Raw genomic sequence first — 27,685 nt, forward strand, 5'->3', positions numbered from 1 at the left:
GTGAAGTCATACATAAGGATCCCTGCTGGGGGGGGGACACTAGACCACCTACTTAAGATTCTTTCATGTGCTTTAATTCAGAATCAGTCATGAATAGATGAATGAGCCAAAGTGGATAAATATTTCAGAATGTGCCAGTAGAACATTGAGTGTAAACATGCAACGTAACAACTTGTCCTTATTCTGCTTTTGGCTTATTTCATCATCCCCAGAGAGATATAAAAGTACGACAAAGTGAATGAAACTATCAGAAAATGAAAATAAAAAAAAAGACATGTATAGGTTTGGTACCTGTTAACCTAAATCTAAAGATACCTGGAAAAATGAAAGAAAGTGAAGAAGAAATATAAATGCATCTAGGAGCCATCTTAACATTTCCTTATGTGTGCATAACTGTAAAGATAAGACATCTTCTTTTAAGCATTTCAATCAAGGAAGAAACTGCACAAGATCAGTTAAATCAACCAGTCAGGTCAGATTATATCCGACTTTATTGATCGCCATGGTTTGACATATACAACAGTACGTAAAGACAACATTAGCAGCCATGAAAAGTCAGACTGTGGTGGTGTTTTATGATCCAGTTCAGCCTCCTTAGGTGCCTCTCTGAGCCAGCCAGCGCCAGGGGACTGATTTACTTGTCACACAAGGGGGACATATTTAGCCGTGGTGTGCTGGAGATAGTAGGCGGTAAAGCTGGCAGGGCAGAAAATGACCCAGACAGTGGGAGTGTGGAGGACTAGAGGGGAACACGTAAGACACACCGGTTAACCTCCTGCCATTAAACCAGATGTGATTTCTGACCAGGGGCCAGGGGACAATGGACTGCACTACACTAATTACACACCCTGACATGGATAATAGGAAATGTACTTGCTCTTTATGAGGACGAACAGACGTCACTAAATCTATCTTTAACAATCTGTAGTTGCAGCAGAAATAAAAGGTCTTAAATGTAGCTTTTCAGACGTGTGGTCTATGCAGTGGTAAAAAGCAAAAAAAAGTTCCCATTAAATCTGTCTCCTAATGATTGCAGGCAGGAAAGACTGGTAGGTACTAAAGTACATGACTCAATAAGATGGACTTGGCTCTACACTTCAGGTAAATAACAGAGCTTTAATGCATTTCTTAAATAAGTAAATACGTCTGTGTTTATATTAACCTGCCCAGGTGTCAAATTTAAACTCCCACTAATCAAAGCTAGTGTTTTGTGTATGTGGGCTATATAGGACAATTTATAGAGGGACCACCAACCCGAGACCACCATGATGTCCCAGACTGAATGACAGTCAGAACAAGAAGACTTTCCACTATGAGAGCACACACACACACGGAAAAATATATAATTTGTTTTCACATAACAGTTTACATTCACTTTTCCAAGTTTTTTGAGCTCACAACTTTCTCCAGTTCCCTCAGAAATTAGAGCTCCAATTCAGCTGCTGTGTAGATATTTGGCAAATAATAGAATAGAATAGGCTACTGTAGAATATTATATAATAGAGAATAGAATAGAATAGAATAGAGTAGCATAAAATAATGTGGAGGTAATTTAAATGTATTAATGTCAGATATAATAGCATATGGCTTGAAGCTTACATGTCATCCATTAGTCATAACTGTGTGTGATTGATTGTTTTATGCAAGTATGTGGTTTTCATACGGATTTACTATACTTACTTTAAACAAATTTGACAACACTTCTGATGTGGCGATTTTTATTATTATCTCAGAGATCTAAACATGTTTCTGATATTACTGTTAGGCTATATCTTGTTACATGTCATCCATTAGTCATAACTGTGTGATTGTATCTTTTTATATGTATTCATGCTTCTGATATTACTCTTATCACTGTATATCCTGCTACAGTTAGTACAGTAGCTTTTGTTGTACTTTGCACTCATTAAATGGCAAATAGATTTTGACATTTGTCTCCCTTTATTTTTTTATGATTACATATGCTTGGTAATGTTAACACATTATTAGTCGTTTCTGGTAATTTTCAGCTAAAAATAATCAGCACTTCATGTTTTGAAATTACATATTTGAGTGTAAAATTGTCTCACACGCTTAAAGGTCCCATGGCATGAAAATTTCACTTTATGAGTTTTTTTTTAACATTAATATGAGTTCCCCCAGCCTGCCTATGGTCCCCCAGTGACTAGAAATGGTGATAGGTGTAAACCGAGCCCTGGGTATCCTGCTCTGCCTTTGAGAAAATGAAAGCTCAGATGGGCCAATCTGGAATCTTGCTCCTTATGAGGTCATAAGGAGGAAGGTTACCTCCCCTTTCTCTGCTTTGCCCACCCAGAGAAGTTGGCCCACCCATGAGAAAGAGAGAGACATCATGGCTTGAAAACAATCGAAGCATGGCAGTTGGTCAAGGCCACACACCCCCCTCCACCTTGCCCCCCCTCTCTCATCTTCAATAGCATTTAAAGCTACAGACACAGAAATGGCACATCCTAAGGAAAGCTCATTGTGGGACTGGCTCTAGTGGCTGTAATTCTGCACCAAGGCTGAATTTCGGGAAAGATACAGTATTAGGGAACCACTAAGGCCTATATAAAAGAGACTTCAGATACAGTATTAGGGGACCACTAAGGTCTATATAAAAGAGACTTCAGATACAGTATTAGGGGACCACTAAGGCCTATATAAAAGCATTCAAAAAGCAGCATGTCATGGGACCTTTAATGTGTAAAAAGTATTGATATCACACATGTGTGTGTAAAATTTACCTGACACAAATTCTGTGTTAAAACAGCTCACACATCTATTGTGTGTAGTACACATGTGTAGTCCCTGAACACACTCACCACATGTGTTAACATTCTACACATGATGTGTCATTTTTAACACATCTCTTTTTGCAGTGTGGTTGAAAGTGAATGAATTTTATTTGCAGAATAAAATAGAATAGACGAGCCATGTTCCTTTACTGTATCACAAAATGGTATTTTGAAGTCAGATAAACTTGGATAACAGAATAGAATACAATTTTGTAAGACTTTTTTTACTGTATGACAATAGCTGTTTTGAAGCCATATAAACAATGTTGCATTTGAATGGGAGAATAGAATAGAAGAATAGAGCGCTATTTTCCTTTACTGTTAGTGTTATAAGGTCATATATATTTTTCATATGTAGTAAGAGAGAAGAGAAGGTGTCATTTTGACACATCAGTAGAATAAAATAGATTTTATGATCAAAATATTTTTTTGAAATGCATAGGCTATTAGAGATCGTTCAAATGTAGGCTACTTTTAAGGGATTCTAATGTTAAATTAAAGACTTATATGTGTCCAAAAAAGTTTAAGTAGGCTAAACAGAGCACGTGTACAAAATAAAAGCCAGATGAAAAGAAAACAGATGTAGAGCAGTTTCACAACAAAATAATTGGAGAGAGAGGAGAGACGTACAGCAGCAGCACTGGTTGTCCCGCCACTGACAGTAAAGCGGGTAACCAGATATTCAAAAACTATACGTCATCCCACAATGCACCGCGCCTACACTCTCCTTACAGCATTACATCATCCCACAATCCACCGCGAGATTAAGAATCTTCTGGGTGGTCGTCATGGCAACGCGCCTTATCGGAGGGCTGGGCCACGCCCCCGCGACACGCCCATCGACCAATGGGAGAGCCCTGTCATGACATCATGGCTATTTTTAGAGAGGCAGCGGCAGCAGATAAGGTTTGCCTCCAGCAAGCTCGGAGTAGTACACACACATCCAGGCAGAGGAAGGAGCCACAGACGCTCTCGGTGCCGGACAAGAAAAGTTAGAGACACTCGGCTCATTCCACTAACAGACTGGAAGTCTGGATAGCCTACTTTAGCAAAAGCTTTGTGAGCTATTAGCACTCTGCACTGAACAGTCGACCATCACTGGCTGAAAGAAGTAAGTCCTGATTCCTGTCAAGAACGTGCGCGCTCAAAGTTTGGAAGTTTTCACGCAGAGAGGACGTTTGGAAACCAGTGTATTTTTCAGTCAAGTAATAAACCAGGAAGAAGAGAAAGGGGGGGGGGGGACGAAAAGTAGTTTTGTAGAAGACTTTTTTTTTAGCTACTTTGGTTTCTCTTCCATGTATACCAAGATGGAAACTACTTTCTATGACGACTCACTCAACGCTTTCTCCCAGCAAGACAACGCCGGCTACGGATACAGCAACCCCAAAGTGCTGAAACACAACATGACGCTGAACCTGAGCGATCCGACGGGCACTCTGAAACCTCACCTCCGCGCCAAAGCCAGCGACATCCTCACCTCTCCCGATGTGGGCTTGCTGAAACTGGCTTCCCCGGAGCTGGAGCGGCTCATCATCCAGTCCAGCAACGGACTCATCACCACCACGCCGACCCCGACTCAGTTCATGTGTCCCAAGAATGTTACGGACGAGCAGGAGGGCTTCGCTGAGGGGTTTGTCCGAGCCCTGGCTGAGCTTCACCACCAGCACATGCCGGGCACAACTAATGTGAGTGTCACCTCGGCTCCTCAGACCAGTGTCAACACTTCCCTGCCGCCTGTTTCATCTGTTGCCGGTGCCACCGTTTACAACAACAACAACAACGCAGCCATGCGCTCCGACTCGCCGGTTTATGAGGACTTGAACACTTTTAACCCGGCCATCAGCACCGTCTCGGCACCGAATTACACCACCTCAGCCCCGACTATGTCCTTCCCTGCTGCCCCGCCGCAGCTTCCCATCTACGGGCAGACATCCTCTGGCCAGCTCCACCGGCTCACGGCGCTCAAAGAGGAGCCCCAAACCGTGCCTGAGATGCCGGGGGAGACGCCTCCTCTCTCCCCAATCGACATGGAGAACCAGGAGCGCATCAAGGCCGAGAGAAAGCGGATGAGGAACCGCATCGCTGCCTCCAAGTGCCGGAAGAGGAAGCTGGAGCGCATCTCGAGGCTGGAGGATAAAGTGAAGAACCTCAAGTCCCAGAACTCGGAGCTCGCGTCCACTGCCAACATGTTGCGCGAGCAGGTGGCCCAGCTGAAACAGAAGGTGATGAACCACGTCAACAGCGGGTGCCAGCTCATGTTAACGCAACAGCTCCAGACCTTCTGAGGTGGTGTCAGCGGCGGCGGAGAGACAAAAGACTGTAGTTGAATGAATGAAACCACGCGTCCTGTGATAGTGAGTGGCTGTATCTCCTGAAATCGTGACGGGATTTGGGATGATGTGGCGCGACACTGGCCACAGGACCTGGGGGGCCGCGCTAAAGTTCCAGAGTGCCACGCGCTACCTGGTGGCGCGTCCCAGAGAGGGGCTCGGGGAAAGTGACAGTAGCCATGAACCAGAGAGGGCATGCAAGCAGGATACCTTTCTGTTTCGTGCTGGGTTTTTTTTTTACAGAGCTGGACAGGACTGAAATTTTCTTGATTTACACCCAGCTCTGCATGGACCTTATCATGACCATCAAAGGAGACATTCAGTATTAGAGGATTTACAACCTACAATAGAAACTTTTCTTGCTGTAGCCATAATGGCCTCAAACATGGGCGTGTTGGCCAACTCTAAATGGCTGAAAAGTTGTAACAAAAGCTGCCTGACTTACAGTACAATGTACTTTTTTTTCTTAATTGTAAGAAATTCAGTTAGAAAAAGCTTCAAGATTTACTTGTTTTTTTTCTAAAGTTGTTTAATGGGGTTTCACTCATTGTTATATGTATATAAGATCAACTTGGAGTACTTATGTTTACCATTTGTAATAAGAATACTGTATAATTTCTTTTTTTATGTTTTTGTTTTCTGAGCACTTCAGAAATATGATCAATATTTAAGAAAATAAACGAGATCAAATGAAGCCACATTGCCTCTGTGTTTTTGTAAGTGTGTGTGACAGGAAAAAAGAAGTGGGTGTGCCATGTCAGGAGCTCAAACAATAAAACATGTTGCAACATGTTGCAAGAGCTGCTAGTTCCCAGTACCTCAAGGCTAATTTCATTAGTGCTAGTATTGATCCAGGCTAAGTGATTGTTTCAGCTGACAGACCAGGCTCACTTACTAGGCTACAGATGGAGGCCAATCCTGTAGACTGCGGGCTGAGATCTCCATTTTATGCCTCAGCACACGCAGACCGATTATACATATTATACAAAACCTCCCATTATTCTCAGTGTTAACACTTTAAGGCACAAAAAGGAGGACATGTTGTAACTACAGTACTGTTACAGAGTTACAACAGGTTGAAATTAGCAATAGAACTGTATTGAAGACATCTAAAGGTGTCACTGATTCGACACATAACAAAAGGAAAATCACAGGCCATCCTCCGTGCTATTGCACCATGCAGTTATTCAACATACTTCCTGTCCTGTTGTGAATTAAGTAAGCCCCAGCATGTCGAAAACAAACTCAGATAAAGTCTCAGGTCCTTCTATTGCAAATGAATACATCATATAACACATTACAGAATACCAACTCATTAAAAGGTAAAAGTACCACTGTGGTTTTGTGGTAGAGTATATTCTCGATACATTGTAGCCTATATTGTCAGATCGCTGCTCTCAATGAGTATGCTGTAAGTTCCTCCCTGAAAAAGTAGCTCAAAGGAACAAATAATAGCCTAATAAAAATGTAAACAAAGGAATAGCAAAAAATCCGAACACAAGATAGGGCTCGTTCACATACCTTTAAATTATCAGTAAATCCATCCCAATATGTTCTTTTGACTGGCTTTTTTAACCCTTCAGTTGTGTAACTATAAATATATATTTATGAAGTAACAATAGATTGTGGCTGTATACAAGCAGGGTTCAAAATTAGCACCATCCACCATGCCAAATGCTGGTAAAATATGCAACTGGCTGGTAGATTTGCATCACTCACAACACCAGCCAAAAAAAATTCTATTGAGTGACTGGCCAAATTGGAACATCCATTTGGCTTAATTTCCACAGTAAACCCAGCAAACATCATAATTATAGCAGGTGAATGTGTCAGGATAGGTCAGATATGGCACTCAGGTTACTGTTATATTGTATCATTATGAACACTCATAAGGTACCAGTGCGTCCTGCTGATCATGAAACACTAGAGGGCGACACAGACTGATTTACCTGAGAGATGAAATGAAATGTTGCCGTCTCAAAGTCCTCATGCCTCCACAGCAGCTTGTAGTATTGGCTCATCAGTTGTTGCTTTAATTAAATTAACTTCATTTTTTTTAAATTTAATTTCTGGTGTTAAAGAAACAGGACAGGTTATTAAATATGAAGGCTTGAAGGATATCTTGATACACAATAAAGACTAAATGTGAAATAGATAGGCCTATAGACCTTTTTCACGGCAGACATGTTGACATGTCATAGTAGGAAAAGCACAGGTGTATTCAAAACCATTAATGATGGCTGCATTCCACTTAGGAGAGACCCTGGTATTGTTCATGCTGACTCACTGAAATAGCTTACGGGGACACTTGATGGAATTGAGCCATCGTTAAGGTTATCAATTTCAGCTGTGCTTTTCCTACTATGACAAGTCAAAATGTCTGCTGTGAAAAAGGTCCATTATGTCTAATACTATTTTACAATTTTTTCATTTTCCCTTCTTTTCTTTCTTTCTCTTTACATATTTTTTTTTCTTACAGATCCATAAGGACGATTGTCATGGTTTGACGCATCAATGCAGCTCATTCAACTGTTGGTCAATGATATTATCATAATAAGTTCCTAAACAAATGAAATTACATTAGGCTAATTCAATATCAATTATTGTAGGCTATACAATTAAGTTATAATAACCCTATTAAAAACGTGATGTCTGAAGGTAGGTTTATTCTAATCTGTTTGTTATAAACAATTATAGTTATTTATTATACATTATTATTATGAGGACTCTATTATAGATTATAGATTAATGGATACATATCCATTAATCTGCTTTAACGTGTTCGAATTTCTCAAACTTGAGCAGCATGGCATCCTTCCCGGAAAGGGAGTCCTTTCCTACCATATAAGGAGAGGGAGCCCTCGGAAGATCTACGTCACGACGGAGGAGGCGTGTACTACGGGAAGTGACTGGACTCTGTAATCTCTGCGTAATACGGTGAGACCTAAGAATTTATTCAAGAGGGACACTCAATGAAAATATTACAACGGCAAAAACGAACTACCCTATTGTATGTAGAAATTAACAACAACGTAACAAAGAAAAAGATCAGCTATATATCTGTAGTTTGTAACTGCAAACATGACGTTGTCAAGACTACATTCAAGTAGCCTATAGCCTTTTATGCTACTTTGCTATATTTTAGGGGAAATATTGTCGCCTACCGTTTACTCCACTAGCCTACATTTATTATATAGTTATATAACAGTTGTATTTAGTTACTTTGCAGATTAAGATTTTACAGACAAAATATATAACCATAAAGTAGTGATCTAGCCTATATCTACCTCAACTAACACAATATTAAAATTTTGCATACATGTTAATGCATCAGTAATAATAATTAAATAACTACAACTCAATCCTAGCCTATTTAGCCTATAAATAATTTTGATTTATAAAAAAAAATGCAGACGTTGTGTTGGTATTGCTACTTGACTGTAGGCCTACTTCAGAGAATGATCTGAATACTTCCTCCACCACTGACTGCATGTGGCACATCTGACACAAATAAATGATGGCTTGCGTTAGGTGCAAAATGGCATGCACACAATCGTGACAAATGATGTTTCAATTAGCCACTGACTTTTCACATATAGGCTTAGGAGTGATTCAGCTATTAGGCAAAATGGGGTTATCCAGGGAGTGCCCCATTTCTGCACCCACACATGGTTAGTAATGCACACTCATGCATTTCCTCTCTCACGCAAATGCACACACGCACACACACACACACACACACACACACACACACACGCACGCACGCACACACACACACACACACACACACACACACATCTTGAAACAGCTAAGTTTCAAAACCTGTCTATTAAAAACTGTATTCAAATTTTTTTGAAATAAGAATTTTACACAGATCACGCTCAGAAACAGTGTAATATTATTTAAGTTACACATTTTAATAACCTATGTGGTGGCTATCATAACTGCCATGCTGCAGAAATGCTATAGTGAAAACTAACAATGTTATTTGGTCACCTAATCTCCTAACAAGCAGGTTGAGCTGGACAGATCTGAATGTCAGTATTTTGTTGCTAGGATAGAGGTGTTTCACTTAGCAATAAGCAATAACACACATACACACACACACACACACACACATACACACACACACACACACACACAGCTAGAGTTATAACAATGAATTGCTGCATGTGAAAACCTGAGAAAATCTTCAGCTTCCCAGCGTATTTAAAATGTTCGATATCCTCAAGGGTTTTGATGCTCAAGCAACATCAACCTACATCAACCCCTATGCTGTGGATGTGATCCGGGCAAAGAGAAGGGATCTAGTTTATGGGATCTCACACACCGAGGATCTACTGGATCTTCTCGTCACAGAGGGGGTCATGACAGCAGCGAAGAGATCCATTGTCTTGACCATCAGGACTCGCAAAGACCAAAACTCCAGGGTCCTGGACATCCTGGAGGCCAGAGGTGAAAGGGCGTGTCGCAAATTCTTTCATCCGTGTCTTATGCTGGCAGAACCCGACCTCTACCTGCGAATCAAAACCTATTTGGGTGGTGTGAATGAACGTATACGAGACACAAGGAGACAGCTGATTGGATATTTGCTGGAGAGGGAGCAGGAGGGGACGGAGGAAATTACACATAGAATTGTCACTCAGAAGACTCGTATTTTATTTGCCACCAAAGCAACTAAGAAATCTAGCCCTGAAAAGGAAGACAGAAGCCCTGTGCCACTTTTAAAGTCAGAGGAGCACAAACCAGTGCAAAGTAAACCAGAAGATCTCATCCACATTATGGCTACAGACGGGGAGCTAGCACTGCTGGAGGAGCTGTTAGAAGACACTGATATTAACACTGTCAATTCCTCCAATCAGACTCTTTTACATGTAGCTGCTGAGCACGGTCACCTGTCCATCATTGAGCTCTTGATCCGTAAAGGAGCCAGACTGGACCTGCAGGATAATAAGGGCCATACAGCTCTTCACAGAGCAGCCATCAGGGGTCACACTGAGATAGTCGGGGCCCTCATACAGGCCGGGGCCCCCATCTACACTCTGGATCTACAAGGCAAAACTCCCATTCACCTGGCAGCGGACAATAAGCACATGGATTCTGTGAAACTCCTGGTGAAGGAGGAGGCCAAGCAGTGTGAAAGCCACAAGCAGGACATGTTTCTTCACACGGCAGCCATGGAAGACAACTGGAGGCTGGCTGAGCTGCTGCTGCAGAGCGGGGCCGCTGTCGGTGCCAGAAACAACTGTAAAAAAACAGCTCTTTTTCACGCAGTTTCCAGGAACAATGAGAAAACACTGACTGTCCTTTTAAACGCAGGGGCTGAAGTGGACTATGATGCTATAAATGAAGCCATTAAGCTCAATGAAGAATCAATTCTCCATATGCTGCTTGGTGAGTCTTTTCCCCTGAGATATTCAGGCCTATGTTATTTAGTAACCTACATCCCCTTGCATTAGACTTCTTTTTGGAGATGTTAATTGTACATAAATAAAGAAGGAAGCTGCAGCCATACAAGCTCACACTAAATCTTGTTTAAACTCTAGGTAATCCCAGAGGAGCTCTGAGTGAAGAAACCCTCGGCTCTGCTCTCTTCTCAGCTGTTGAACAGAACCATGATGGACTGGTAACCACTCTCATAGACAGCGGAGCAAAAGTGAACATGTTAGACAAACAGGGGTACACTCCTCTCCTGCTGTCAGCTGAGCTGGGGCACACTGAGGTCTTCAGGTAACTCTCCAACAGGACTGAATGTTGCTAAAGTAAACTGACATGGCTGTTCTACACATTCACATTGAGGGAATCCTATAGGAGGGATTATTATCAGTGACTTCATAGGTCTCCTTCGTAGCTGCACACGTTGCTGACTGCCACAGGAATTTTTTAACCACCACTAGGGGGAACTAGTGTATGATATTGTTCAATTTCACACATTGTAGCTTTATATTTTGCTTTTTCAGGTTTTCACAGACAGCAATTAACAAACCATGCCATGTCTACAACAGAACATAGAATGTAAACATATCTAAAACATCCAATACACACAGTAGGCTACATACAATATAATGTCCACATTCTTCTTCCTATCAAATCATATTCTATATGGTCATTACTGCAGCTCTTTCTTGTTACTGCAATACTTGCTACTGCTAATGAGTCCATATTTACTTTGAGCCAGTCCTTTCTCTGTATTCTCCGGTTTATTTGCTATTTGTTAGTCTCACATTGCCAGACCCTCCTCCACAGTGCTGCGGAGGAGGGTCTGGCTAGTCAACACAGCGTTCCTGGATGGGACAAAAACGTGCTCTGGTTTATTGGCATTTCTTTAAACCAATCTAAATCGTCTTAGGCGGTGCTTTGCGCTGGACCGAGCCACAGCGCCTCCGCAAAATAGCCTCGGGTAGGAACTTGTTTTGGTGGAACATGTACGTTCAAAAGTAGTTTTAGTCTTGCAACAGAAAACTCATATTGGACAGATAGTCTAGCTAGCTGTCTGGATTTACCCTGCAGATATCTGAGGAGCAGTTAACCAAAGTCCTCATAAATCCACCGGAGTTTAAAATTCCAATGGAAAAAAAATCCAGTGGAATTTCCGGCGGCACCGGAGCAATCCCGGAAATGGAATGTCGTGGATATAGACTAACTATTTGTATATCTTAAACAGTGACCTTATTTTTTCATTTCAGAGTGTTGGTAGCAAAACAGGCCAAACTGGATGCTACTTTAACCGACCTGTCCTCAGCATTGCACCTGGCTGTCCACAGTGGCAGTGTGCCCATGGTGCAGATGTTGCTGAAAAAGGGATTAGACCCCAACATAACTGGACCTAAAGGCCAAACCCCTTTACACCTGGCAGCTCAATGCAATAGGCCAGAACTAGTTGATGTGTTGCTACGAGCTGGAGCACAGGTACTTGTCAAACCAGTTGGTCATTAGTGTCCATTTTGTAGATGTGTGTTTATGTTTGTGGAGACTGAGAGTTGTGTGTCATTTCTTTAGGTAAATGCGTTAACCCAGGATGGGCTGACCCCTCTGCATATAGCCAGTCAACAGGGCCATGCAGACTCAGTGACCCAGCTTCTTCAAGGCAAGGCAGACCCAGACGTCAAAGACAAGCTGGGGAGGACAGCCTTGCACTGGGCAGCCTCCTCCCAGGGAGAAAGCTGTGTGGTAGACCTGCTGCTGTCAGCCAAAGCCAACCCAAACGCCACTGATAAGGAGAAAAAAACCGCCCTTCACCTGGCTGCTGCGGAGGGGAAAGTAGATGCTGTGACCTCACTGTTGTCCCACAAGGCAAAGGGAGGGGCTAAAGACATGGATGGCTCCACACCTCTCCATTACGCAGCAGCTGGTGGGCATGCCGGCGTGGTTTCAGCTCTTCTACAGTTACTCAGCAACAGAGGGACAGAGGAGAGGAATACATGGAGGAAAACGCCGCTTCATGCTGCGGCTGAGAGGGGCCATGATAGTGTGACGGTGCTGCTCCTGGAGGCTGGGGCAAAGATCAACAGCACAGATCACAGTAAAGACACTCCTCTGCACTGTGCTGCACGAGGTGGACACCAGGAGGTAGTGAAGAGGCTCGTAAACTGGGGCCAAGCTGGGCACATGGGGCGGCAGAAGAAGGTGAATCTGCAGGCGGCCAACAATGTGGGGAAGACACCACTGCAGGTGGCAAAGAGTGGAGACACACCGGAACATGAGAGCATTGCATCTTTACTCGGGAGAAAGATGTTTCTTATCAAATAAAGGGAGATGAGTTCAGAGAGCAAACGACAGGAACTGAAAATATAAAGCCAGCTTAATGATATTATCTTTTTATCTATTCATCTATTCATCTTTTATCTCAAACCTTGTGTCATATCCTGTGAAAGGTATTGAGGACATGCGTTTTGCATAAAATAGCGATAGAAACAAAAAATAATACAGAAATAAAATCATGCAACACTGTATTCTTGTGTGGATGTTAGAATAGACTGCAAAGGTTGCTTTTATTTTCGGTAATGAAGCAAATACGTGGTAATGAAATCCCTCTTTCCCGTGTCCAAATAAAATCCCAGTTAAGACCTCAGTGGAAGGAGAGTTTTCTTTTTGAGTCACTATGTGTAGACTAGACACGTGATGGCCACTTTTATAAAAGAAAACGCTGATATTTAGTACATAAAAGCTACAGGTGGTTTACAGTTAATATGACAGATAATATACAGATAATCTGTGAAAAAAAATCACATTCCTCTGCCTCCACCTGTTACCTAATGGCATAAGGAAACAACCACTTAGAGGCGAGGAGTCTCTAACGCAGTGTCAATCTGCTTGTGAACTCCGATCTCTATATCTCCAAATGTCTAGGCGGCGCTGATCATGAATGAATCAAGATTCTGTTACTGCATTGCCTATTTCTCACAGCTACACTAAAATATGTTTATATGAAAAATATGTCGCTAAAGACTCCTTGGCTGTGATTGGTTGTTTATGTTCGGGCACAGTGAAAATTGGAAATGCCATTCAGAGTACCAGGAGGAGGCAGAGGAATATGATTTTTTTTTCACAGATTATCTATCTCATGTAGTCCTGTCAGGATATAGTGACAGTTTCAGCAAATATGACAAAATGTTTTTATTTTTTAATACAAGTTAAATACTGAGCCTTTAACGTTATGCTCGGCCCATTGGTCGGGTCTGTTGTGATGTTCGGTGCTGTGATTTCTATTTTAATTGTTGTTGAAAAGAGATTTTGCAGTGGTTGCTATGTGTCCTTGCAGTAGTTTAGAATAAAAAAATATTTCGTTAAAGACGTAGGCTATTATTCTTTATTTCATATACCCTTCATCTGCAAAAGATCAACAGAGGTGCAAGTTGTGCTGGGTGATTATAGACTGATGAAGATAACTGCTAGTGATTCACATCTGCCTCAGGATGTTTCTTGGTAAAAAAGACCAACATGGCAAGCGGCTGACAGCAAAACCAAAACCACTGGAGACCCATTTTAAAAAAAAAAAAAATGTTTTTATGGTTTTGTGTTTCCTCACATTTGCCAGTTTCGGTAATTATGTTGCATCCCCCACCACATCACTTTTCCATTGTGACTCTTGCATCAGAAAACACTTTGTCACAATGGATAATGGATAATGGATTGACACATTTTCACTTCAACATGGCATAAAGTATAAAAAGTATAATGACATGATGTAAAACATATTTTGAGCAAATGCAAAAAATATTGAGCGGAAACAGATAGCACATAAGTATCTCAGATAAAATCCAAAACCTGTAGGCAACTTTAATGTAAACAAATATAATAATTAAATGAATGTAAAAAAAATATAAAAATGTAATTTTAAAAACTTTGTGTCTATTACAATTTACTTTCTTAAATTCAGCTGAAGCTAATATGAGGCATCAGCAGTTGCAGTTAGTCTAACCCAGTGCAGATGTTAGGATTCTGGATTAGAAAATAGAGTTGCAACTTCTAAATTAATGTTGTTACAGTGGACATATCGTTTTTGTTTGTTTTTAATCCAGATAGTTAGAAGTATGCAGTGATCTAACCTTTTTCTCTCCTTATGCCGACACTCAGGGTGTCCGCTGGCGAGTACTGATCCGATTCCAGTGCTCACTTTTGCCCAAAAGTAAAACCTGTTATAGCCTACCTCACTGTTTGAGACTCACTAAATAGTTTATCGGTGTTTTAAGCCCCCATAGTCTCCTTCCAGGCAGCACTGCACTAGGATTAGGCAATGGTTAGGGTTAGGGGTTAGGGTTAAGGTTAGGTGCCTTGAAGTCAATGGTCGCAGCGCTGCCTGGAAGGAGACGTTGGGGCCTTAAAACACCATCGAGCCACTGAATAGGTGTTATATAAGGTAAGTAACATGAGGCCAGGGATTGCTGTGGCACTAAAAACTGGGCCTGGCCCACCATAACTAAATGAGTGAATGTAGCTGAATGTACGCAGTGTATCAGATCATTGCAACCATAGTTAGAAGTGTAGGTTAATTAAGGACTCTGTTAACAATATTCTGGGGTTTTTAAAGTATGGGGATTATCTTTCAGAAAAACAAATCTGTGACTCCATTGTAATAATAACAGGGCATTGGTTCAGTCAGCACCTTTAAACTGTATCTTTCATTTCTTTTTCATTTTAATAATTGCCTCATATGTAGGCTAATTAATACATACAAACCAGAGGAACAGAAACACTTTCCCACTTATAAGCTCGAGTTTTACCTATGAGTTGCACACATAGACTGCATATTATAATAAATATATTATTTATGAATATATTATTAATAAGTCTTATAATACTGTGTTTTCACAGTCTATGGTTGTACAGGTAAGCGCACGTGTGATGACGTTGGGAGTTGCTCTTGCGGCATGTTAGCATCACATGACTGCTATGGGTCACGTGACATTGTTTTGTATTAAGCCGCTGTTCGCTGCAGACTCTGGAGTCTGGAGTAGTAGCTAGTAAAGGTTGAAATGGCAAGAAACGAGGAGAAACAACAAGGGAAATTGAACAGACTATGGCTTCAGAAAGAGAGAGAGGGTAAGCGCAAGCAGCTAGTAGCAGTAACATCCACTGCCATTCATATTTGGCCGACGGACAAAGCTTTGGCCGAGCAAATGTTAGCTTTAACTGTTAGCTAACTGACAATGATGCTAACTCACAGATTAACTCCATCTGGTTGAAATGAAAGAAGGAAATTAACTAAGGTGCTGCATGTAGGGACTAGGACTAATCCTTAGAACTAGTCATCTCTTCTTTACAGTGCTACATTGCCTGCTAACAGCTAACATTAGCATTCATCATGTTGCTCAGAGTATACTGAGCTCCTGTTGTCCTCGGGTCAAATTTGACCCATTTTTAAAAAAAAAAAAAGTTTCCGAAATTTCAGATATTTGGGGTTTCTTTTAACCAAATTTGTCAAAGAAAATAACGTGGATGGTTCCATACAACCATTACTCTTCACAAGTAAAATAAATGATCAGTTCACTACTTTTATTGAATTTGGGTGTTTTATTTAATTTTATTGTATTTGAAGAAAGGGGAAAAAAATGATAAAAATGTTGGAAAAAGCTTCCAAAATGCGAGAAAAAATCGACAAAAACATCCCAAAAAATCGACAAAAACGTCAGAAATAGTGACAAAAAAACCTGGAAAAAATCAACAAGAACATCGGGTAGTGATAAGTGTCGAAAAAGAACTACAAAATGTTGAAAAAAAAAGTTTTCATTTAAAATTTTGACCCAGAAAAAAACTAAAAGTGATGTGGTCGACGGGAAGACAACACAAGGGTTAAGACTTAGACTTAGATTAACCCTAACCCTTAGACTTCTCTTTATTGATCCTTTTGGGATGACTCCCGCAAGGAAATTAGATTTCCAGCAGCAGATTTCAGCAGCTTACAAAACACTCTTTAAATAAAGAGGTATATACAGTATAAGAATAACAATAACAATAAACTTTTAGCTAAATATTTTTTACAAAAAGTAAACAAACAGTAAAAAACAATAAACTACAGATACATAAAGATAAATTTATAGGACTGTGTATGGTATTGTGTTATTATACAGTTAATAAATAAATGACATTTAGCATAAATTAGCAGTTAAGAGCAGTTAGAGTGTCCAGGTATGTATGTGAGTAGATTATTAATTTATTGCACAGTGAATGAGTGAGTGGCTACCACTCCTTCCCTTCCTTCCTGTTGTGTTCTGTTCTGTCCTCTTTACCCTATTTCCTCCTCCCCCCGAGTGAGGAGTTGTAGAGTATGATGGCACGAGGGACAAAGGAGTTCTTGAGTCTGTTGGTCCTATACTTGGGAAGGAGCAGCCTTCCACTGAACAGGCTCCTCTGGTTGCTGATGACAGTGTGCAGAGGGTGGCTGGCATTGTCAGTAATGTCCAGCAGTTTGTCCAGTGTCCTCCTCTCTGCCACCGTCACCAGTAAGGCACCTAGACTAATGTTTTCTTTCAATATATCATTTACAGAGGGACGCATCAAAGATGTCCACGAGCGGAGACCCAAGCTGGTAATAAAGAATTGTTAACACTTCGCCTTAACTCACTTTTATTTGGACTAGTTTGTTTGAGACAACTCTTTTATTTGCAGTCTACTCTTAATTCAACTTCCTCTGTGAAAAAGTGGATCCCCGGCATCAAGAATGAAATAGAATATTATTTGCAAGTAAGTGAATTGTCAGTAATGTGTCAAATTGATTCTACAGAACATGGCTTCTAATGACTCTGAGTTCCCTGTGTAAAGTTGAATAATATCAGTATTTGTCTTTTCCCTTTCAGCAATCCCAGCTGTCTCATTACCCAGAGAGGAAGATAGCCGAGTTCCAACTGCACATTGAGGCTTTAGAAAAAGAGTACAAAAGCTTCATTGCCAAACTACGAGTTCTGGACCCCACCTGCAAACATAAGCCATGGACTCCTCGAGCATACTGCAAACGAAGAGCAGAGACACAAGACTCTCCAAATATCGGTCAGTGTGTCAAAGCTTATGACTAATCTCTCACATGCAATACAAGCATGTTTTCTTATTAGCTAACAGCTTCTAGAGATATATTCATCTTGTTTTGACTGACTCTCGTGAAGAATATTTCATTCCAGAATGTTAGCGGAAAAAACAGGTGAAGCTTGTGCGTCATGGCGGCACATTGCGAGTTGGCTGGGGCAGATCCATGTTTAGCATGGTTGAATATCCCAACAGAGAGGTAGAAAAAAATGTGTAAAGTAGAAATTGTTTAAAAACAAAAAATGGATACAGTATATACACTACCGGTCAAAAGTTTGGGGTCATTTAGACTTTACCATTCCACTCCATTACAGACAGAATACCAGCTGAGATCAGTTGCATTGTTTTTTTAACCAGGGCAGCAGTTTTCAGATTACATTATGTGCTTACATAATTGCAAAAGGGTTCTCGACTGTTGTAGAAAGAAGTGGCTGATCTTTAATGCAATATCGACATTGCCCATTATCAGCAACCATTCATCCAATGTTCCAAAGGCACGTTTTGTTTACTAATCTGGTATTCTGTCTATAATGGAGTGGAATGGAAGTTTCTAAGTGACCCCAAACTTTTGACCGGTAGTGTGTGTGTGTGTGTGTGTGTGTGTGTGTGTGTGTGTGTGTGTGTGTGTGTGTATGTATGTATATATATATATATATATATATATATATATATATATATATATATATATATATATATATATATATATATATATATATATATATATATATATATATATTAGGGGTGCAAGATATATCGACTCAATATCGTTATCGCGATACCACGTTGCGCGATATTATACCGAAAGTCTCGCGATAATTATGCGATATTTTGTTTTATTTGTGAAGCGTTGCATCCCGCCCAACATGTACCCAAAGAGTATAGAAGTAAGTAAGAGGCGAAACTCGATAGAACGTTGTGTTGCATTCAGTCTAAGTTGGCGGAGCTGCACTCAATAGACTGTTCCATTGCAAGCTACAGCACAACGTTCTATTGAGTTTCGCCTCTTGTTATGTCTATACTCTTTGATGCACATAAAAAATACACATCACTTGGTAGCGTTGCATTTCCCCCGACTCATTTCCTGGTTCTCCTTCTCCATAAACAACGTGAAATCAAGGAGAGGGTTAACTTCTCCTGCTCCAGATTTCCCACCGTGGTCAGAAAGAACAGAGGAGACACTTTGTTTCTCTCACTATGACTCTAGAGTCGCTACTCACTCCGAAGAAAATCGCCGTCACTCTCTCACTTCTTCCTCGCTCTACCACACACACACACACATGCCGACTCGACGCACACACCAGCGCACAAGTATAAACATCAGCTGCGTGGAGCCTCCGCAGAACCATAAATCAGTGAAGAAATAGACAGAGACAACAAAACGAAGCGAAAGAAAAGAAAGGACCTAAAGAGAGAGTGAAGGGAGCCAGTGGAGCAAAAAGAACACGAAAGTAAGAAAATGAGTGTTGCTCAGGGAGACGACGAAATAACAGAGATTGAAGAGGAAACTTTAGTGGCCAAAAGTAATGCCTCCTCGGTAGCTTGGAAATACTTTGGCTTTAAGCTAACAGATGTGCATTGCATTGTTTTTTATACTGTAGTGTGTGTATACAACCAGTACAACATGTCCTGTTCTATAGACATGCTCTTTATTTATTTATTTTATACTGTCCAACCAGTAAAACATGTCCTGTTCTGTAGACACATGTTGGACCAGTCCAATATGACAGTCAGTTGAAAATATATATATATATATATATATATATATATATATATACACACAGTGAGGAAAATAAGTATTTGAACACCCTGCTATTTTGCAAGTTCTCCCACTTAGAAATCATGGAGGGGTCTGAAATTGTCATCATAGGTGCATGTCCACTGTGAGAGACATAATCTATCCAGAAATCACAATGTATGATTTTTTAACTATTTATTTGTATGATACAGCTGCAAATAAGTATTTGAACACCTGAGAAAATCAATGTTAATATTTGGTACAGTAGCCTTTGTTTGCAATTACAGAGGTCAAACGTTTCCTGTAGTTTTTCACCAGGTTTGCACACACTGCAGGAGGGATTTTGGCCCACTCCTCCACACAGATCTTCTCTAGATCAGTCAGGTTTCTGGGCTGTCGCTGAGAAACACGGAGTTTGAGCTCCCTCCAAACATTCTCTATTGGGTTTAGGTCTGGAGACTGGCTAGGCCACGCCAGAACCTTGATATGCTTCTTACAGAGCCACTCCTTGGTTATCCTGGCTGTGTGCTTCGGGTCATTGTCATGTTGGAAGACCCAGCCTCAACCCATCTTCAATGCTCTAACTGAGGGAAGGAGGTTGTTCCCCAAAATCTCGCAATACATGGCCCCGGTCATCCTCTCCTTAATACAGTGCAGTCGCCCTGTCCCATGTGCAGAAAAACACCCCCAAAGCATGATGCTACCACCCCCATGCTTCACAGTAGGGATGGTGTTCTTGGGATGGTACTCATCATTCTTCTTCCTCCAAACACGGTTAGTGGAATTATGACCAAAAAGTTCTATTTTGGTCTCATCTGACCACATGACTTTCTCCCATGACTCCTCTGGATCATCCAAATGGTCATTGGCAAACTTAAGACGGGCCTTGACATGTGCTGGTTTAAGCAGGGGAACCTTCCGTGCCATGCATGATTTCAAACCATGACGTCTTAGTGTATTACCAACAGTAACCTTGGAAACGGTGGTCCCAGCTCTTTTCAGGTCATTGACCAGCTCCTCCTTTAGATTATGTCTCTCACAGTGGACATGCACCTACGATGACAATTTCAGACCCCTCCATGATTTCTAAGTGGGAGAACTTGCAAAATAGCAGGGTGTTCAAATACTTATTTTCCTCACTGTATATATGTGTGCAACAAGTTGTATTGACAGATTTTTACAAGACACACATAAAGGCAGTAGACTCCTCCGCCAGATGAATGTAGGACCAGTAGAACCTTGGGAGTGAGTCAGATTTAGTCAGAATAGGACTCTGGACAATGTGTGATTGTTATACTTAATAAATAATAATAGTAATAGTCATTTTATGGTAGTTTCCAGAACTTTTAGAACTCTGAATAACCAGGCAGGCTGCACAATATATCGTTTTTCTATCGCCATCGCGATATCAACTTGTGCAATAATGTTTAATAAACATATATATAAACATATCGCTCTATATAAGTCATGCAGGGATTTTTTAAATTGCTTATTTAACAAGCAATTTGTTGTGTTTCAGCAGTATACTGAAAGCAGCAGAAAGGCAGAACTGAGTACACAATAATACCTGTTTATTTATCCCGAGTAATACCGTTATCGTGGTATTCAACAACGTTATTGCATATTTTCCTCACATTGTGCAGCCCTACTGATAATGCTGATTCCCTCTTTCACCAACCAGGCCTCCTGTTAGAGCTGGGCAATATATCGATATTATACCAATATCGTGATAAGAGATAGATATCGTCTTAGATTTTGGATATCGTAATATGGCATAAGTGTTGTCCATTCCTGGTTTTAAAGGCTGCATTACAGTAAAGTGATGTCATTTTCTGAACTTACCAGACTGTTGTCACTGTTCTATCATTTGCCTTTACTCACTTAGTCATTATATCCACATTACTGATGATTATTTATCAAAAATCTCATTGTGTAAATATTTTGTGAAAGCACCAATAGTCAACACTACAATATCGTTGCGGTATCGATATCGAGGTATTTGGTCAAAAATATCGTGATATTTGATTTTCTCCATATCGCCCAGCCCTAGCTCCTGTCTTCTTTGCCATATTAAAAACGGTTTATTTTGTAAATTATACACATTACATAACTCAGTGATACTGTATCAAGTCTTCTACATTCTATTCCGTATCCCCTCGTATTTTACCTGCTCACTGCTGCTGATTATTTCTGGGAATGTCCAGTCTCTGACAGACATAAATCGGTATAATCTTAATATGCTATTACTTGTCTAATACACTTTGTTTCTGACTGAATTTCATTTTGGGTGAACTATTCCTTCAAGACACCAGTAGCTCACCTTCATGCCTCGATCTATCTTCATTTTCATTTACAGTTAAGAACCCTCGGCCCTGTGAGTCATATGATGGTAGCAGTCAGTTAAGTGGAAGTGAGAGTGACTTGGCCCGCAATTGGACAGGATGTCACAAAACCTCAGCCCCTGAGAGAAGTTCAGCGACCAGGTTTCAAACCCCTGTCCCCACCAAGCCAAACTCCGAAACCTCAGAGGACGTCTGTGCAGACCAGGACCAGCCCCTCTCCTTCGACCATACAAGGCTGGCGGTGGCCACTGCTGCGTTCAGAGGATCGTCAGTTCAGCGAGGCTCCTCTCAAACACAGAGCCTAGCCAGAGTGCTGCAGTCTGGCCTGCCAAACCTCGTTAACGCTTCATTAAGGCAAACATTTTCAACCCAGAGCGGAGACACACAGAATGATGGCGGTGCAGCGATGGGATCTGTCGTTGGACAGAAAAGTGTCGTCCGAGACTGTGAAGCAACAGAAATGGTACCTGGGAAATCATCCATCACTGGGACAACAGAGGAGAGGATGGGTCATGTACTGGGACTAGACTGTTACTCTTCTTCTGATGAGGAGTGTGACACGTGACGTTTTTACGTGATCATGACATTTTACAATGAAGTATTTTATGAAACATCTTGAGTGCTCTGGGTTCATTCAAAGGCTTCCTTTCCTTTAGCTAAATTGAACTGAACTGAATTGAAAATGACTAGGACTGCATCACGGCGATACCTCGACATGTAATTGGTATACAGAAAATCTGAATATTAAAGCCCCGCTCACAACACCTGCTGCGTAAGGGAAAAGGTATGTTTGCATGACAAGGGTAATTGTCATTCATTTCAGCATGAGGCATTCTTTGTCATTGTCAGGCAGTACTGCATTTAGGTACATAATCAGTCATCACGACCACAAGCATCTCCATTATGCAACAGAAAGCAGGGAGACTGTGAGAAACAGATGGTAATAGACAGAGATACTTGCTGATTCAGTGATTCATTTTAGTGTCATTGCCTGGTTATACTAACTGGAGAAGCAGTTCAGAGCACGACCTGATTAGACCCCACAACCCCACCCTCCCACTATAACCCACTCTGCAGATGCAGATGCTGCTGCTGCGAGGACTGCATGACACTTCTGGGAAACAGACACATCAGCTCAGAGAGTGCAGACACCCTGTGAAGTTTATGGTTTAGTTTGACGTAGTTACCCTTTTAGTTGGAGCTCTGTATGCACACTGCAAGGTGAGTTTCCCTTTGTCTCCGCAGGGGCCTGGAGAAAGGAAATGAAAGTTTTGCAACAGTGGACAGGGCAGAGGCCTCCAAGCTTCCTGTGCAGGTACCAAAATACACACAAAACAAAGACTAAGTTAGACAATACAGTATATCAGACTGGCTTAGCTTTACAATTGATGTCAATCATAACAAAGCAGTTTAACAAAGTTTTATTGTTTAGGCCCCTGATCTGCACTGCAAGGCTTTTAATTTCTTGCAATGAATTCCATCTATGAGGTCAAAAAGATGCCCTTTATCAAAAATCACGAAAACCCACTCATGGAAACGGTTGCAACCACAATGAAGGAGCAGGGTGATTGTTCTGAAGTAACGAACCCAAAAAGTGGCAGAACGACCACAATGGCATTAACTCTTCACTGAGCGGAGAGGAATAAGGGCTGTGTGTGTGACTTTCCTGTAAGCCCATCTCTGAGGTAGTGGTTGGGGTTAATTCTCACCCCCAGTGAAGTATCGCTGTCTCTCACTACTAGCTTTTCACATGCAGGAAAGCCAATGCAGAGACATATGGCCTTTTCATGTGGCATCAGTGTCTTCCCACCAAGAATACGCTGTGTTCTACTGAAACTGCTGTATCACTGTTTACTTACACACTGTGTCTCATAAAGACTGATAAAGTAATACAACTTTAATAATAATAATAATGCATTTTTAAACGCGTGGAATACCAAAGATAAATATTCAGGACATGGTTTAGATGTGAAAGAGTGCAAAAAAGGAATGTTAAAAGTACTAGTACAGTGCCAGTTGAAAATGTGCCTGTTTGGAACGGGCCGATTGCTTGGCCTGTGGTATTGCTGGTTTTAGAATTCTCCAAAACCAACTTGTACCCCAAAATGACTTACAGAAGGACCCCGAACCACTTAATATGCAACTCCACTGTATACCCTACTACTGACTTACAGTGTTGGCTACTTCTTGCGTGGGTGCGCAGAGAGAGAGGGGGCGAAAACATTTTAGTGTCTTTTTCGTCAACAATATCGTATTATCGTTGGCAGACACCGTCACCCCATTTAAGAGTAAACTTAAAACTCTCCTCTTTGATAAAGCTTACAGTTAGGGAGGAGTTGCAGCGTTCGCCTCGACCGGCAGGGGAGGGTGTATAGCTTCAGACACAGCATCCTTTCTCTTCTCTGTTTTTATTTGTAGTCATAGTTCCGTTATCTTTATTGTGACTATTATTGCCACTGTTCATCACACCCCCAACCGACACCGTCAGACACTGCCTACCAAGAGCCTGGGTCTGTCCCAGGTTTCTCCCTAAAAGGGAGTTTTTCCTCGCAACTGTTGCACTAAATGCTTGCTCTTGGGGGAATTACTGGAATTGTTGGGTCTTTGTAAATTATTAGTGTAGAGTGTGGTCTAGACCTACTCTATCTGTATAGTGTCTTGAGATAACTCTTGTTATGATTTGATGCTATAAATAAAATTTAATTGAATTGATATAGTGTATGGTTTTTGTTTGATATTTAGTGTTGGCAAATGGCTTTTTATTGAGTTTTCTGTTAGCAAAATAATAGACAAGGAAAAGCCAGTGTTACGTAGCGCCTTTTTTCCCCCCAACCTTATTCAACAACAATTGCGATGTTCCTGTCAGCTATCCGCTCATGCTCCAGGAACATGAAGAAAAGTTTGCTTGTTATATCCAGCAATCATGTTATGTTAGAAGCAGCAAAAAGTGAACTGCAGTCCAAAATCCAAAACCCCAAGTTCATTGGGTACCCAGGAAACCAAGTGTGAAGTAGATTGGATGAATGGTTCATGAGATATTTCAAAGACAGACACAGACACAGACACACACACACACACACACACACACACACACACACACACACACACACACAGAGGCGCCCCGCTTTATTAGATAGATGTTACCCTAGGCCAAAAGACCTGTTGTATTTCATATATAATGCTGCGCAGGTAACTGGTCTTGGTTGCTCAATCTTTCCTTTCGTGGAATTTGTGAGAAACGTATCATACGTATCATCTTTCTGATGATGACTTGTGGGTGGTTAGTGAGGTGGGGGTCAGTTGAAACCTCTAGCTTCCTTTCGTTTCAGACTGAGCTACACGTGAAGTACAAAGACAAGATTGAACTAGTGAACAAATAAATAACCCAAACTGTGTGATAAAGCTCAATGACGTCAGTAAATATGCAACAAGTACTAAATAAATAAATAGTAAGCAGCAATACAGACCAGAGGGGAGGGATAAATGGATGGTTTGATCGTTTCTTGGCTTGTGTAAGTTAATGAGAAGTCAATTGCACTTGTCTTCATTCCTTTGTGCGTGTAGGAGGGGTTTGTGGGTGGTGAATGCCTTGACAGCTGTATCTTGGTTTTTTTTTTTTTTTTTTAAGACCGAGGTGCTCAGACAAAAGTACACACCTCTTTTGTGCAGAGGCAATAGATGCACACAGTTTGTCTCCCCACAGGACCTGCACCATGAGCCATGACCAGAGCTATCCGTTCCCACAGGTGTTCCTTGTAGATGGAGGTGGAGGTTCGCAGCACTCAACCGTCCATCCACCCAGTCTCGTACCCTGCTGGTCCTTCCCGCCGGCCCAGGAGAGGACTCAGAGCCGTGAGAAGAGTCGGGGCTGCATGGGAGTCAGCCCCGGTCTGGCCCTGGTCGTGCTGTTTCTTTTCCTGCTTGTGTTTGTAGCCCTGGGGTTCGAAGCCTACCAGATTAACCACATGCAGCAAGAACTGAAAGAGTTGAGAACGGTAAGGGGCCGCAAGACGTGATGGATGTGGAAGTGAACATGGAGAGTGAACAAAAAAGAGAGTGAGCTTTTACTGTATTAATATTGGTAATGATGACTACAGCAGTATGTGGAAATAAATAGTTTTGAGGTTGTAGAATGTGACCGCAAAGTAAGTAATTGGGCAGTTGTCAAGAAATAATGTCAATATTATTAGTATTTGAATGTGTATAAAATTGCTTCTTGTACTGTTTTAATGGGGGCAAAGCTGCAAATATAAAAGGTGTGACTTCTCTCACCTTTGCATAGAGAGGGGGTGATGGAGAGGTGTAAGGTGGGAGAGTGGAACACATCTGGAAAGTTAACACTGCAACGTTTAATAATGAATTCACTTTACTGCCATCATTTGAAGAGTTAATGTATCTCAGCTCTGCTTTTGACATTTAAAAAGCGCAAACCATGGATGTAATCGTTCCATCTGTGGTCACCGGTCCAGTCTAACAGGATTTCCTCTCTCTCTGACTTTAGCTCTGAGAGGGCTTCTAGAAGAAAGCACTGAGGCGCTGTGGAAGTGTCGCTGTGTGATGTGGTATTGACATTTCTCTGTTTCTCTTTTGTCTCGCGAATAAGGTTCAACCCATGACTGAGTTTAATACACCTCAGAAGCAAATTGGTAAATATAAACAACTCTCATGATTCCCAACAAAGTGAAAATGTTCCCAATAAAGGAGAAAAAGAGGGGTGATGTGACTCTAATCTGACGGTTGTTTCAGGTCATAAACCCGAGTTCGATGGAAAAGACAAAGACAACAGACCTGCAGCACATGTGATAGGTAACATAATAATAAAAATGTAACCGGTACTCTGATTCTCTATCCTAAATAGGGCTGAACGAGTTATAACATCCTCTCTCCTCTGTTGCAGGGCGGATTGAAAAAGAACACTTCCCTAAGACTTTGCGATGGGAGTCGCAGGCAGGCCGGGCGTTCATATCCGGAGCAGTGGCTTACAGGTTTGAAGATGGTGCCCTGCAAGTCAACGAGACCGGACTCTACCACGTTTACTCACGAGTGGAGTTGATCTTTAAGGACTGTTCGTCCTCATTCGTTCACTCTGTGTTTGTGAGGAGAGCAGGGCGCCCCTTGCCCCTGACCCTGATGGAGGCCCACAGAGGGGGTTTCTGCTCTCAGCAGCAGGGCCACCCCTGGACCACAGACAGTTACCTCGCCTCCGCCCTGCAGCTGCAGAAATCCGACAGAGTTTTTGTGAATGTATCACACCCTATTTATCTTAGTCATGCTTATTATGCCAATTTCTTTGGTCTCTACAAGATCTGAAGGCTTTAGTGTAATGATTTTACTCCACTGAAAGAATGGAAACCTGAATGTCTCTGAATCTTACTCATCACTTTGATTCCTATGTTGAATGTGATCGCTATAGCCTACAATAACTGCACTGAATAGCATAATATGAAATGGTTTGCAGTGTTAAAACCCAGAGGAAATATCTCACATTGTTTTTATTGCCAGCTTTAAAGTTGGCAGTGAGATTAATTGAAGCAATTTCCACACATGTACATAAACAAGTTTTTATAAATGTTGAATCAGTTAACACTAACATGCTGATTTAGTGGTAGCATTTTTTTGAAATATTTATTTTGAAGATTATTTTTGGGGCATTTTAGGCCTTTAATTCCACAGGACAGATGAAGAGATGAAAGGGGAGAGAGAGAGAGAGGGGGGAATGACATGCCGCAAAGGGCCACAGGTCGGAGTCGAACCGGGGCCCGCTGAGTAAACCTCTTATATATGTGCGCCTGCTCTACCAACTGAGCTAACCTGGCCACTTAAATATTTATTCTAGTGTGGATCTGACATGGATGGTGTCTAAATGTGTGATTATAATGGTTGTTTGGAAGTAAATAAACATATAATTTAAGTTGATTTTCATTTGGAATAGAGAAATGCTTTAATAAATGAAAACGAAAAAAA

The 27,685-nt window shown here is 41.3% G+C and overlaps 4 protein-coding genes across 4 annotated transcripts; all 4 read left to right on the forward strand.

Moving 5' to 3' along the window:
* Positions 1-3,696: 3,696 nt before the first annotated feature.
* Positions 3,697-5,414, forward strand: jun (Jun proto-oncogene, AP-1 transcription factor subunit). The gene has a single exon (XM_031311784.2). The coding sequence runs from the start codon at positions 4,091-4,093 to the stop codon at positions 5,078-5,080; it is 990 nt and encodes a 329-aa protein (XP_031167644.1). The 5' UTR covers positions 3,697-4,090; the 3' UTR covers positions 5,081-5,414.
* Positions 5,415-9,240: 3,826 nt separating this feature from the next.
* Positions 9,241-13,235, forward strand: LOC116058851 (CARD- and ANK-containing Inflammasome Adaptor Protein). The gene is made up of 4 exons (XM_031311782.1): positions 9,241-10,519; positions 10,672-10,855; positions 11,812-12,034; positions 12,125-13,235. Exons 1-4 carry the CDS (start codon positions 9,340-9,342, stop codon positions 12,872-12,874), a joined length of 2,337 nt encoding a protein of 778 aa, XP_031167642.1. The 5' UTR covers positions 9,241-9,339; the 3' UTR covers positions 12,875-13,235.
* A 2,245-nt stretch (positions 13,236-15,480) lies between these two features.
* si:dkey-86e18.1 (uncharacterized protein LOC557342 homolog) lies at positions 15,481-22,485 on the forward strand. The gene is made up of 5 exons (XM_031311838.2): positions 15,481-15,667; positions 17,113-17,153; positions 17,234-17,308; positions 17,422-17,611; positions 21,736-22,485. The coding sequence occupies exons 1-5, from the start codon at positions 15,601-15,603 to the stop codon at positions 22,284-22,286; spliced, it is 924 nt and encodes a 307-aa protein (XP_031167698.1). The 5' UTR covers positions 15,481-15,600; the 3' UTR covers positions 22,287-22,485.
* A 2,343-nt stretch (positions 22,486-24,828) lies between these two features.
* Positions 24,829-27,685, forward strand: faslg (Fas ligand (TNF superfamily, member 6)). The gene is made up of 4 exons (XM_031311839.2): positions 24,829-25,716; positions 26,325-26,367; positions 26,468-26,527; positions 26,619-27,685. Exons 1-4 carry the CDS (start codon positions 25,435-25,437, stop codon positions 27,029-27,031), a joined length of 798 nt encoding a protein of 265 aa, XP_031167699.1. The 5' UTR covers positions 24,829-25,434; the 3' UTR covers positions 27,032-27,685.

This window comes from Sander lucioperca, chromosome 11, assembly GCF_008315115.2.
Source record: "Sander lucioperca isolate FBNREF2018 chromosome 11, SLUC_FBN_1.2, whole genome shotgun sequence".
NCBI lineage: Eukaryota > Metazoa > Chordata > Actinopteri > Perciformes > Percidae > Sander > Sander lucioperca.

Bases quoted from the DNA above. Each gene is read 5' to 3' on its own strand.
- jun (XM_031311784.2), top strand. From the start codon at position 4,091: ATGTATACCAAGATGGAAACTACTTTCTATGACGACTCACTCAACGCT.
- faslg (XM_031311839.2), top strand. From the start codon at position 25,435: ATGAGCCATGACCAGAGCTATCCGTTCCCACAGGTGTTCCTTGTAGAT. The intron at 25,717-26,324 runs GTAAGGGGCCGC...CTCGCGAATAAG, and splicing joins AACTGAAAGAGTTGAGAACG to GTTCAACCCATGACTGAGTT. The intron at 26,528-26,618 runs GTAACATAATAA...CCTCTGTTGCAG, and splicing joins ACCTGCAGCACATGTGATAG to GGCGGATTGAAAAAGAACAC.
- si:dkey-86e18.1 (XM_031311838.2), top strand. From the start codon at position 15,601: ATGGCAAGAAACGAGGAGAAACAACAAGGGAAATTGAACAGACTATGG. The intron at 17,309-17,421 runs GTAAGTGAATTG...TTTCCCTTTCAG, and splicing joins AAATAGAATATTATTTGCAA to CAATCCCAGCTGTCTCATTA. The intron at 17,612-21,735 runs GTCAGTGTGTCA...TTTCATTTACAG, and splicing joins ACAAGACTCTCCAAATATCG to TTAAGAACCCTCGGCCCTGT.
- LOC116058851 (XM_031311782.1), top strand. From the start codon at position 9,340: ATGTTCGATATCCTCAAGGGTTTTGATGCTCAAGCAACATCAACCTAC. The intron at 10,520-10,671 runs GTGAGTCTTTTC...TTTAAACTCTAG, and splicing joins AATTCTCCATATGCTGCTTG to GTAATCCCAGAGGAGCTCTG. The intron at 10,856-11,811 runs GTAACTCTCCAA...TTTTCATTTCAG, and splicing joins GGGCACACTGAGGTCTTCAG to AGTGTTGGTAGCAAAACAGG.